This window comes from Quercus suber, unplaced genomic scaffold, assembly GCF_002906115.3.
Source record: "Quercus suber isolate HL8 unplaced genomic scaffold, Cork oak 2.0 scaffold_295, whole genome shotgun sequence".
Taxonomy (NCBI): domain Eukaryota; kingdom Viridiplantae; phylum Streptophyta; class Magnoliopsida; order Fagales; family Fagaceae; genus Quercus; species Quercus suber.
This window is the reverse complement of record NW_027069751.1, coordinates 795,234-808,383: the sequence shown is the minus strand read 5'-3', so window position 1 is coordinate 808,383 and position 13,150 is coordinate 795,234. Positions and strand designations below refer to the sequence as shown.

Here is a 13,150-nt window from a genome sequence, read left to right as displayed (position 1 = left end):
GTTGCATTGGGAGAAAATGTCTTGTGAGAAGTAAGAGAAATCCCCACACGAGTACCAACCATAAGCAAATAGTATTGAGTTATGAAAACTGAGTCATGGCCAAACCAAATGGACTCTAAATCTTTTCTTTCTTTTCGTTTTTGTTTTGTTTTTTTATTTTTTTTTTATTTTTTTTATTTTTATCATTTTCCTATTTTTATCCTTCAACTTTTCCACTCTTTACCACCGCACACTTTTAGTGCGATAGTCACTCCACAAGTATAAGTGCTTGTGGGGTGTGCGGAGTAAGGGCCGGGGTTCAAGTCTCTAGGAGGGAGCATCACACATATATACACTCAGATTAGGATAGAGTAGAATTCTATCTTATATCTAAAAAACTTTTCCACCCCTTTTATAGGTGTAAAAAACGAGGGGAGTTTAGTAGTCCAACAATGTTACAAACGTAAATTTTTTTAAAAATATTGAGGTGGTAGATTATAATTAATGTATATAATATATTATGTTCGCATAGGATTCAAAGTTAATAGTTTAAGGGTCCGTTTGGATACAACTGAAAACTGAAACTGGAAACTGAAAAACACTGTAGCTAAATAATTTTTAAATATGTGAATAGTATCGTGGGACCCATATTTAATGAAAAAATTGCTGAAAAGTGAAAATTGTGGGTTCGTGAACAGTAAAATTTGGTTGAAAGGTCAAACTTTGCGGCTACTGTTCATTGAACAGTAATCGCAACAGTACATAAACAGTAAAAAAAGACTGAAACCCGTGAAAAAAAAAAAAAAATGCTGAAACGCAAACGCGCGTTTCAGCTTTTCCGCCCAAGCCAAACGGTCTCTAAGTGTTTAACACCAATTTTAAGTACAATAATTATGATTTGCCATTTTAGTAGTTGTGACTTGTGAAATATATATTGTATTACACTTTCATACTCCAAAAGAATCCTCCCCACGCGCCTATTTCATCTATTCACAATTCAGACTAAATTTTACAAATCTAAAATTGTACATATTGTTATGTTATTTAAAATTTGAACAATGAATTGGGCGAAATGGACAGCATGAGCAACCCTCTTAACCAAAAAGAAAAAAAAAAAAGAAAAAAAAGACAGCATGAGCATCCAAGGCCTTTTCGCCTGCAGTTTTAGTTTGTTTACTTTAAAGCGGCATGTCGTTTAGAACCTGCACCCCCTAAAATTTCAAAATATTAAACTGGAGGGAAATACCATTTCTTCTCTCCTTCACAAAAATTCCAAAACCCAGAGAGAGAGCAAGAGAGAGAGAGAGAATCACACTTCTCGCTCTATCAGTCTCAGCAATCAGCAATCCCTACAAATACAATACAAATCAAAAGCACTTCCATTTCCAAAAAGCTTTTCAATTTTTCCTATTTTCAATTTAACAATGGCCGAAACCCTAAGCCCAAACCCCAAACAAAGGCTCCTCCAATCGCCCACCAGCCCCTTCTTCCTCGGCTCCAACGACGACCACCTCGAGCGAGCCCAGGCCCGAGCCGCCCGCGCAGCCAAGGTCCGTCGCATCTCTGTCGTCTCTCCGCCTCCACGTGGCGCCTCCGATTCCGATAAATTCCTCGGCAAGCATCAGATCCTCGATCTCTTCCGCAATTGCATCAAACTCGCCAGCGAAAATGTCCGTATAATTCTCTCTTGCTTGCTCTACCGTTTTTTTCTCTCTTTAATTTTGAATTCAAAGTTTGATTTTTAGTGAAATTAAACGCTGATAGAAAAAAAAAATGACAAATATACTGAATTGTAAGAAATTAGGTTGCTTTTTTAATAAAGATATTTAAATATAATATCATGTTTCGTAAATTATGAATTTTGATGAGAGTTCTCTCTATTTAAAACAATGTACTTGTTTAATTTCGGTAGAAAATAACCGCTGAGAGAAAGAATCAAGTTTAACTATAAGAAATTTAATTTTTCTTGAAAAAGAGAATCACATATATAATCATGCTTTGTATAATGTGAATTCAAAAGATATTTTGTCTGTATTTGTTTGCGCTTGAATTTTACTGCTTTTATATATAAATTTGATTTATTTTTTCCACTATTGCATGAAACTTTTCAGCAAAATTATTTGTGTAATCTCTCTCTCTCTCTCTCTCTCTCTCTCTTTATGATTGTCTTCTTAAACTATATGTTCCTGTTTATTTTGAACTAGAAGTTAAGTGTTAGCAGAAAACAACCATAGAGAGAAAAAGAATTTAACTTTAATATAATATTTTTAAAGCAATTGAATATATAGTCATGCTTGGTAGAATGTGAATTTTGAAGTGATTTTCTTTTACTGGGTACTTAAATTTTTTTTCTTTATTATGAATTTATTGATTTTTTGTTTTTATTTTATTTTTTTGGCGTGCAGAAAATTAATCAGAAGAACACTTGGGAGCTGAATTTGATAGACCATTTAACAGAAGTTATAAAGGTTGAGGAAGAAGATGATGCTGAGACGAACTTTCAAAAGGTATGTGTTGTGATTTTTGTGGATTATGTGGTAGACAATGCAGGTCTTTTAGTAGCTGATTGCTGCAAAAAAATTCTTGAACTGAAATATTAGTTGGATGTTAAGACAAATTCTATTGGATAGCGATTAGAACTTGGATTTTATGTGAAACAAATTTTGGATTGGGAGAATGATGATTTAAGTGAGGGTGGGGCAACAAGATGCGCCTTTAAATCTGGTTAGAAATTAGGTCTTGTAGTGTGATGTGGTTGTTTTAAGCTTTATAGGAATTGACATAGGTAATATTATAAGACTATATCATTCTATATATTAAAGAGTAATTTGGCTTTTTATAGTTGGTGAGCAAGTGATGATTCTAAAACTGTTGATTTAACATTCCCAGTGCTCTTTTGCATATGCTATATGCTTATGCTGCAAGTATTAATTAATTTCTTATTTGTTTAGGCAAGTTGCACTCTTGAAGCTGGAGTTAAGATTTACTCTTTAAGGGTGGATTCTGTGCATTCAGAGGCATATAAGGTCCTTGGTGGGATGAACAGAGCAGGTCAAGAAAATGAACAAGGTTTGGTGATGTAACCTTAGAGATTGGCCTTTTTTTTTTTCTGTTTTCTTTTTGAGTGTGTATGTGTGTGTGTGGCCACCGGGGAGGGGGTTGTTAGAAATTAAACATACTGAAGATTGTAGTTTTTTATCATTTTTGTCTATTGACAATTGAGGGTTGTAAGAAATGTAAAGGATATTCAAGTTGGGGCATGGTGACCTTCACACTTTTTCAAATTATAAAAGGAATAAACAAAAATGACTGTCTTGGCCTTTAGATGGCAAAATTATGCATATTTTGTAAGTCTTGCTGTCATATGTGCCAATGAGATTTGGCTCATATAGCACCTCCTCCTCCCCTTGTAAAAACAAGATGGAGGGTGATGTATTGGGTTCAAAATCCATTGGATATGTGTGTAACTTACCTATAAATTAAAAGTTACTATCATATGCATGCTGTGGACTGTAAGTATAATAACTTCATGTTGTATGTTTAATTTTTATGTTGCTGATGTGTGTCACTGTGTTTCACTTTCACATTTGAATTTATATCCTTTAAGTTTTGTGAGTCTTTTGATTCTTTTTTGTAATTCCAGATGCTACTGAGAATGATGCCAATGTTGACATTGGACAAGAGGAAGGTCATTCCAAGAAAGAGACAGAGAGAAAGGTTGATAGTTCTCTTACCATTTAATGGATTAATTCAGAAAAATATATACTGACATTAGTAAAAACATGCAGTTGTCCCCTTTATCAACACTGGAATCATCTTTCGAGGCTCTTAATGTAAAGAAGTTTGATGGTGATCACACATCCTGCGCTGTCTCTGATACTAAGGTGGAATTTAATGTTGAGATTATAATGAATTGCCATTGTTTTTTCAGTTGCATTTGCAGTCGATCCACTTTATCATCAGACCTCTGCACAATTTGATGAAGGTGGAGCCAAGGGTCTTTTAATGAATAATCTTGGAGTATATGGTGGATGTAGGGTGCTTTTTGATTCACTTGAAATACCGGGGAAATGCACATCATGTGAAAATCAGCATGATAAATCAGATACAATTGATCTATCTTTTGCCAAAGGTTTGTTGCTTTTTTTCATATATGGTGTTTCTGGTCTTTACTTTATAATAGAAGAATTTAGTTCCAATAACAACTGTGTTCTTGTTCTATTTACAGAATATGTTGAACAGATGGTATTGAACATGCGAAGAGAGGAAGAAATTTCGCCAACTCTGAGAGACATGGTCAATCAATTTGATGAAGATAATAGAAGGCCATCTGATCTCTATTCCTCTGGCCAGAAATCAGCAGAAAATGTTGATGAAGCTTATGAACCTGATTTTGTTGGTGATGCATTTGACAATTGTGGGGCCTGGAATTATGATCGTGATGACCAAGCAAGTGTGGCTGATGAGGGCCCCATTTATGCGGAATCAACTAATCCAAGTTATCATGAGGTGTTTGCTATAGTCTACCCATATAATTGGCTTTGGGCTGTCATATATATTCTTTGATTTTCTCTTTATCTTTTGAGGAAATAAAGAATGGTTCTGTTTGATGATATCTTGTGTTGAATTTTGTAGGAAAATGAACCATTTTCTTTCGAACCTAATATGGATGACAGATTTGAGAAAGTTGATGGTTATCTGTTCTTAAGTCTGGGTTTGACTAAACAAAATGCTTGGGCAGGTCCTGATCATTGGAAGTACAAAAAATCTAAAGGTAGGATTCTGGAGACTAGTTCCAAGTTATTGCATCAATCAGCTTATACATTTTAGTACCTTTTCTAATTGTATTGTATCATGGAATCTGTTTTGAAGGTTTAGAGGATGATCCTGCTGCAAAAAATGAATCACCAGTAATAACCAAGCGTCCAAGAAATAAGAAACAAGCAGAATCTGATATTGATTTCACAAAAGCATTGGATGAAGTTATGCCAGATGTCTTTGCTCCTCCCAAAAATCCCAAGTCGTTACTACTGCCTGGAAATAGAGCACCTTCTAACATAAAACTTCCTGAAGATTGCCATTATCAACCAGAAGATCTTGTGAAGTTATTTCTTCTCCCAAATGTAAAGGTAATACATGTTGCCAATCATCCATCTAGAACATGGTTTGCTGTTGAAATGTTATGTTTTCATTTTATTTTAATATTGTTGAATGCATAATTTGCTGCAGTGTCTTGGGGGGAAGGGAAGAAAATGCTCAGGTAAAATTTTCTGTCTTTGCAATAAAAATATCTTTTTCAATGCTTATTGTCTTGTGGTCCTTATATTTTCTCCTCATTTTGATAAAATGTGCACATGATATTTAGAATAAATTGTTATAATATGCATTTGGGGTTTCATTAGTCATTAGAATAAATAGTTGCTGTTTCCGTTATATATATATATATATTATATAATTTCTAATATGATCATTAAGCATCCTTATATTGTTCAGATGTATCAAGGCAACAATGTGATGATTATGGGCCTCTGCCATCCTGGGATGATGATAGTGCGTTTGGTGGCCAAAATGATGACGGAAATGACCATAGTGATGTAGAGGACTCCAGCACACTTGTTTCTCAACCTCGCCAGGTTGTCTTCTTTTCATCTCGCTGCATAATTTTGTTTTAGCACTTGCATTTGTGTGTCTGAACCTTGGAGTTAGGACTTCCTATGAATTGGATTGGTTTTAAAACATGATTTTATGCATTCTGTTTTTAGGTTTAAGAGGGGAGTATACCCCAGTATTAGTGTCATTGATTGGAAAGAACATACAAATTTGCCATTATTTTCAGACTAATTCAAATTGTTAGGTTAAACACAATAAGCACGTAGTGGGAACATTTGTAGTTGGAGCTTATGCTTTGCTTCCTTTATCTAAATAATACAGGTAAATAAAGTTGAGGTCCAGTATGACAAAACTTCTAAGCAAGTTGATGTCCAGGCACTGAAAGAAACTCTTTGGGACCATATCCAAGAATCTCCTAATATGTGTCCTCAGGTATGATAATAGTTTTGCCTTGTTGCACATATGCAATTATCTTATGTTATTTACAATGTTCCTTCCATAAATTCTTTAAAGCACAGAAAGAGCTTGTTCAGGATTTTTGTTTAATAAACTGACAAACATATGAACGTAATGGTTTTCACTTTGTCCACATGGCAATTAATTTTTTCATTTCAAAACCATTCTTTATTTTCTGAAAAGTAATTAACTTCATTGATAAATAAAAGAGAACAATACAATGAAAATAAAAACACACAGGCAGTGTGCTACAGAAAAAATAAGAACTAAAAACGAACTAGCAAGGAAAGTAAAAAATCAAGTAAATCTTGCAAAGAATCAAAAGTAGAAACACATCTTAATCCTACTTAATCAAAAGCCTTATTCTACATTTTCTCGCCAAATTTCTAGCTTGAATTTAACTCCACTTCTAGTTCCATCCACTAAAACTATATGATCTTCAAAAAGTGTACATCAAGAGACTTCCTCTTGAGTTGGTTTAGTGAGTTCATCCATCACTAGAGCAAAGAGATATGGACTTGATGTTGATTCTTGATGCAAACCTATAATGACAGGAAACTCATTTGTTATTCTTCCACTTATTCTCACGCTAATTACAGCTGTCATACATATCCTTAATTTTGATGATTAGAGAATTGCGGGTGGGCTAGTGGGTTTTTTTTTTTTTTTTTTATAAGTAATAAGTTTATTGATATAAAAAAGGAGAACACCCTAGTATACAGGGAGTGTACAAGGGGTTAAACAATCAAGAACAAAAATTACAAGAATCTAGGAAATCAAGAAAAGATAAAAATGATTGGTTCCGCAAAGCAGCCAACCAATACATTAAAGTTCTAAAGAAAAATAGCTTTAGGTCTGATATGGATCTCTCCTTATTTTCAAAGCACTTACTATTTCTCTCCCTCTAAAGACACCACAATAAGCAATGGGAAACAATCAACCATATATACCTATTTTGATGACGACCAAATCTACCTTGTCAACATGCTAGAAGCCCCACTACAGATTGCGGCATAACCCAGCTCACTCCAAACAAACCAAACACCATAGCCCACATTGGGGGATTTGAACTCTGGATGTCTTCATTGAAAACATTAAGAGGTTCCAATCAATTGAGTTACAAGGCTCTTGGCCAACTTAATATACTCGAGGAACTTATTTCCTTTCCAAAATCCACCACATAACCTTTCTAGGGACATTATCTCTAGGGCAGAAACTCATTATAGAAAAAAAAAAAATTGTGACGGGAAATTCATTGGAGCGCTCAATGATTTTCTTAAACTTTGAAATCCCTTCTTTGGTGAAGGGAGCCACACCAATCCATCACCTTGCCATTGGGTGAACTCAACCGCATACAAATCATCAAAAAATGTTCAACTGATTCTCTCTCAACCTTGAGTTTCTCTAAAGAAAAGTAGATTCCACTGCAGTTTAACCATTTACTTAGTCCATCTAATCTAAAACAAGGGCATCTCTATCTCTAGCAAATCAGAATAATTCAGGATATGTTTCTTTGAGACTTCCATTGCTAGTCCAATGATCTTTCCAAAACAAAACTTTAGAGCTGTCCCCCATCTCAATGCATGTCTAGGAGGCAAATTTATCCCAACCACTTCTAATATACTTCTATAAGCCAACCGCATAAGGGGTTTGACAACATTAGAGCATGATTTTGCTATCAATTACCTTCCTCCGCAGTGAGTCCTTTTCGGTGACATAAAGTCACAGATACTTACCATTGGTAAGGCTTGATGTAGAAATCTTAATGAATCAATATGCTTTGGATTGATTGTTGATTACTATTTTAAGTTGACCATCAAAACATTTTTATGATGTTGCATCAATTGAACAATATTAAGACACTGTTATTCTTTCATATTTCTCCAAGTTGCTTTGTATCTTCATTTTAAGCGTCTCTAAATGCATTCTCATGGCGTGCATATATTTATATCTGGTATTTTGAAAAGGTAAATGCTAATTCATATATTTCTAACTTGAAAAGGGTCTACAAGAAGTGGCATCATTCAGGCAGATCTTGGCCAGCTTTCCTACTGACTGCAAAGCTGCTGCAACTATTAGTGATATCTCCCCTCATTTGTGTTTTATATGCCTCTTACATTTGGCTAACGAGCATGGGTTGAGCATTCATGGCAACTCCAATTTGGATGATCTCAGTATACACCTTTCCTCATAATGATATGCATACAAGTGGGACAGTCTAGAGCAGTATCTTGCACATAGTTTATTGTACTCTGCTGTGGAAAATGTGTAGCAAGTAGTGTATTTGGGAAGTAAGCTAAAGCTTATTAGAGTTTTAACTTATTTTTGTTATTATTCCTGGGTTATATTGCATTTTTTGGTACTATTTATGAGTTTCACTATACTATTTAGATTTCAGCTAGCTTTTCGCTTTTAGCTTTTTTCTACAGTATTAGTAAAAAGTTTTCAGTTTTAATTAAATAAGTTATTTCAAACAGACCACTGCATTTACACACCTATAACCTGATCTACTTTTCAAAAAAAAAAAAAAAAAAAATGCATCAATTGAACAATATTAAGACACTGTTATTCTTTCATATTTCTCCAAGTTGCTTTGTATCTTCATTTTAAGCGTCTCTAAATGCATTCTCATGGCGTGCATATATTTATATCTGGTATTTTGAAAAGGTAAATGCTAATTCATATATTTCTAACTTGAAAAGGGTCTACAAGAAGTGGCATCATTCAGGCAGATCTTGGCCAGCTTTCCTACTGACTGCAAAGCTGCTGCAACTATTAGTGATATCTCCCCTCATTTGTGTTTTATATGCCTCTTACATTTGGCTAACGAGCATGGGTTGAGCATTCATGGCAACTCCAATTTGGATGATCTCAGTATACACCTTTCCTCATAATGATATGCATACAAGTGGGACAGTCTAGAGCAGTATCTTGCACATAGTTTATTGTACTCTGCTGTGGAAAATGTGTAGCAAGTAGTGTATTTGGGAAGTAAGCTAAAGCTTATTAGAGTTTTAACTTATTTTTGTTATTATTCCTGGGTTATATTGCATTTTTTGGTACTATTTATGAGTTTCACTATACTATTTAGATTTCAGCTAGCTTTTAGCTTTTTTCTACAGTACTAGTAAAAAGTTTTCAGTTTTAATTAAATAAGTTATTTCAAACAGACCACTGCATTTACACACCTATAACCTGATCTACTTTTCAAAAAAAAAAAAAAAAAAAAACATTAGTTGATCAGCTTTAGTTTGAGCATTTTTGTATGAAAAATGTGCAACTTCGCTGATCCATGTAGTAATCTTCCCATGTTCTTGGCATATCTTCTTGAGTTGTCATGGAAGATTTGACAAGTAGCTATCAGAAAGAAAAAAGAAAAGAAAGAAACGACAAGTATTTTTTGTTGCCGCATGCACATTTAAATTGTTTTTGTTTTGTTTCTAGAGCTTTAGTAGTTGATGTTCAAAATTGTCAAACATGGCGTCTTTGCTGAAATCTGCATCATTGATTGTGAAACTCTAATGAAATGACTACAATAATAGAAGCCCCCAAAATTAAAAATGCAACTAGGAGTGGACAACTGTTGTTTTCACAAGCTGCTTACCAAGTACTTGAATACATTTTTCAGCAACAATAATATTTCCACAATTATCGCTGAAGTTGTTGGAAAAAATGTTTGTTCGGTGGTGTACATAATTATTGCCTGAATATTGTTGAAAACGTGATTTATCCCTTTAGTTTCTGATGCCTACGTTTTAGGGGGCACCTCAAAGTTGTACCAGCATCAAATCCGTGGTTAGGTTTAACAAATCATTATTATTATTATTATTTTTCGTTGGGTTAAGTTGTTTGGCAAATACAATTGGGTCCAGTTAGTAATTTAATAAAATAAAAAAATAAAAAATATTTTAGACATTTGACTTCCTCTCGGACTCGGAGACAATAAAAACTTCTGAAAGGAGGGTTCAATTTTGTAATCTAGTTTTAGGTTACTAGGTGGCACATGTAAAGATATGTATTTTCCACCTTAATGCTAAGTCATGGAAGAAAGTGAGGGTACGAAATAGGCTACCGAGGGTTCCACTATAATGGGAAAAGTCATTCTACGATACACATTTTTGCTTTTGTGCCATAACTATCAAAGTTTAATCGTTTATCTATTTTATATAAATAAGACAATAATTATTTTAACACTTAGATATGGTACATTCTAAAAAATGAGTACAGTAGAATTTTCCTGTGAAGAGTTGTTCCATTTTCTATTTTGATGGACTCCCATCAATAGGATTGGTCATTATTCTGTAGAAAAAAAAATTGTTTAAAACACAGTCAAATGCAAGAACTGTTTTATTTTATCTATAATATTAGTCACTAACCCGTGCGATACACAGGATAGTTAAATAAAAATGAAAAGTATTTATTTTGCTCAAAGGTGTATGACTTGAGTTAAAAAAAAAAATGTATAACTTGAAAATGAATGAAAATATGTAATTTTTTGTTCAATATAAGGGGTTAGAAAAATTCTTTTTCCTTCACATCATTGGTTCCACATAACACATCCCGGCGTAAGCTATTCTGGTGATGACTTCACACAATACTCAACTGCAATTAGATCTTCTATTCACCACCAATCTAATCTATGTTATCTTGATAGTAGATCTACAAATCACATTCTCATATCCTCCATTATTTAGAAGATAACTAGAGTAATGATTGTATGTAATGTATAAATTTTATTCTTTTACAATATAAAATTATTATGATAGATGATTAAAATAATTAAAATAAAATTCAATGTTCTAGAAATTTTTTGAAATAGAGTTTTAAATTTCTTAGAACTTAGTTAATTGAGTTTCTATTTTACCTAAAAGTGAACTATCATAATTAATGAGAATTTAATCATTTTTTGCAAAGAGAAGATAACTATTGGCCCAATTTTAATTTTATAGCATAGGATGTTACAGTTAGATCTGTACCATGTGTAATACATTAGTTCATTATAATAGTCTCAAATAATATCCAAATACCTATCTGTATAAGTTTTCTTTTTAATGATGCCATAAAGGATAAAGTTTTAGAAGTACTTTAAGATCTAACGTAATAATTAAAAAAAAAAATTCAAAAGTCTTTTAATTGTAAATTTTTTTAATCATAAAATAGATTCTATCTAAACTCTAAAGAAAAACATTCGGAATGATCACGTCATTGATACCATATCATGATGGTTGCAAATAGCAATATTATTATTCATGATTAATATAGATGAACAATGAAACTCTAAATTAACAATTTAACAATTCAAATTCTAAGTTTAAACTACAACAACACATATACAGAAGACTCTAAATATTAGAACATACTTCTTCTGTCATTTTCATTATTCAATCAAAACCAAAGTTTCAAAGATAATTTCAATTCAATTAAACTCAATACATACATACACATGAGTGTAAAGAATTCCAAAAATAAAAACAACAATCTCCAAAAGCCTCTGCCTAATACAGTTACTATTTTTTTTTTCCAGTACTTTATTTCTTTTTCCTTTTATGTTTTATCAAACTTTTTCTAATTGACCAAAATATCTCTCACATATTTTAACATTGATTGAACTTTAACATCAAGCACTTCCTGAATAGCAAATTCAAGGTACAAAATGGGCTTTTGCCCTTTTCGGGCAAATTATATAGGGAAATGCTCCCTTTCCCAAACTAAATAAGGAAATGCCCCTCTTTTAAAACTCGATTTTTGATAAATCAAGTTAGACCCTATAGTGGCGTTTTTAAGGAGCCTATAGTGACGTTTTTTTAACTCGATTTCATTGAAATCGACCTATAGTGGCTTTTTTTATACCTATAACTCGATTTCTTTGAAGTCAAGTTAAAAAGTGTCACTATAGGTCCTTAAAACATCACTATAGGGCTTCAGAATTTTTTTTTTTCTAACTCGATTTATCAAAAATCAAATTTTAAAAGAGAGACATTTCCCTCTTTAGTTTGGGAAGGGGGTCATTTCCCTATATAATTTGCCCGAAAAAGGCAGGAACCCATTTTGTCTAGCAAATCAAGTGTCTCCAATGGTCCATCCTAAAAGAAATAAAGTTGAATAAAATTTATAAAATGTTGAAAAGATGGGCGTTGGAAATTTGACTCAAATTTGTAGCAAATTGTACGTAGTAGAATAGAACCCAACATGTACAGCCCAACATGTGGAGCTTGTCGAAATCCTAAAAAAGAGTTCATTGAATATTAGCACATTCACTGTGAGCCGAAAGTGAAACACACAACACAGTCTCTGACTCACAGTGCATAGTTGCGAAGAATATAGCTGCCAATAAATTTAATCAATTGGGAAATAAAATTAATAAAGTTCATCAAAAGCTAATAGAAAAGCAAGAACAAACACTCACTGCCTCACATAGTGACTTAGGTCTTTGGACTAATCATAATATCCTTGATTTAGATAGGACTCTACCAAAATCAATGCAAGAGACTGTATAGCAAAGTGGTGTTGGAAGTATAGAAGTAGTTTTCTTAAATGGTATTGACCATGGGAGAGTGTTATTGTATTTGGTTAGAAGTCTAACTTGCGTTAGGATTTTTTATTTTTATTTTTAGTAAATAGAGAGAGTATAAGGAGTCTAGGGACGGTGGGAGAGTATTATAGAAAGAAGTGTTTGTTTTATATTTTATATTTTAGAGATATAGATATAGTTTTGTTAAAAAATAATAATCATGATGTGGCAAGCTCTGGAGAAGTCAACAAAAAGTCAAAGACTTCGGTTATATATATATATATATATGTAAGACCACAATTTGGTTCCTAAGCCCAAAAGGTAATAGGATCTAGGCTCAAATAACCCAATACAATGAAATCGTAGAGAGTGGATTAGAAAACTAGGCTCTAATGAGTTGGATAATAATTATAGTAAATCTAGATGATGAGAAAGCAAAGAAAAACTTGTTTTACCCAAAGAAAATCGTCCTCGGCACAATCTGAGGAGATTAGTTTTTGTATATATATCTTTTGGATTTGATTACAAGTCTAATTCCTATTGTTATAATGTTTTTCCCTCAATTCTCTGATCCCCCTCTGTAATGGGATCCTT

General features: G+C 33.1%; 1 protein-coding gene across 1 annotated transcript; it reads left to right on the top strand.

Moving 5' to 3' along the window:
* Positions 1–231: 231 nt before the first annotated feature.
* LOC111999208 (condensin complex subunit 2) lies at positions 232–8,460 on the top strand. Its single transcript, XM_065782282.1, has 13 exons — positions 232–1,649; positions 2,385–2,486; positions 2,931–3,048; positions 3,623–3,696; positions 3,768–3,828; positions 3,911–4,111; positions 4,208–4,488; positions 4,615–4,753; positions 4,852–5,108; positions 5,209–5,239; positions 5,473–5,612; positions 5,911–6,021; positions 8,048–8,460. The coding sequence occupies exons 1-13, from the start codon at positions 1,404–1,406 to the stop codon at positions 8,237–8,239; spliced, it is 1,953 nt and encodes a 650-aa protein (XP_065638354.1). The 5' UTR covers positions 232–1,403; the 3' UTR covers positions 8,240–8,460.
* Positions 8,461–13,150: the final 4,690 nt, after the last annotated feature.

Coding starts and splice junctions, on each gene's coding strand:
- LOC111999208 (XM_065782282.1), top strand. CDS start 1,404: ATGGCCGAAACCCTAAGCCCAAACCCCAAACAAAGGCTCCTCCAATCG. Junction 3,697..3,767: donor AGAAAGAGACAGAGAGAAAG/GTTGATAGTTCT, acceptor AAAAACATGCAG/TTGTCCCCTTTATCAACACT. Junction 3,829..3,910: donor TAATGTAAAGAAGTTTGATG/GTGATCACACAT, acceptor TTGTTTTTTCAG/TTGCATTTGCAGTCGATCCA.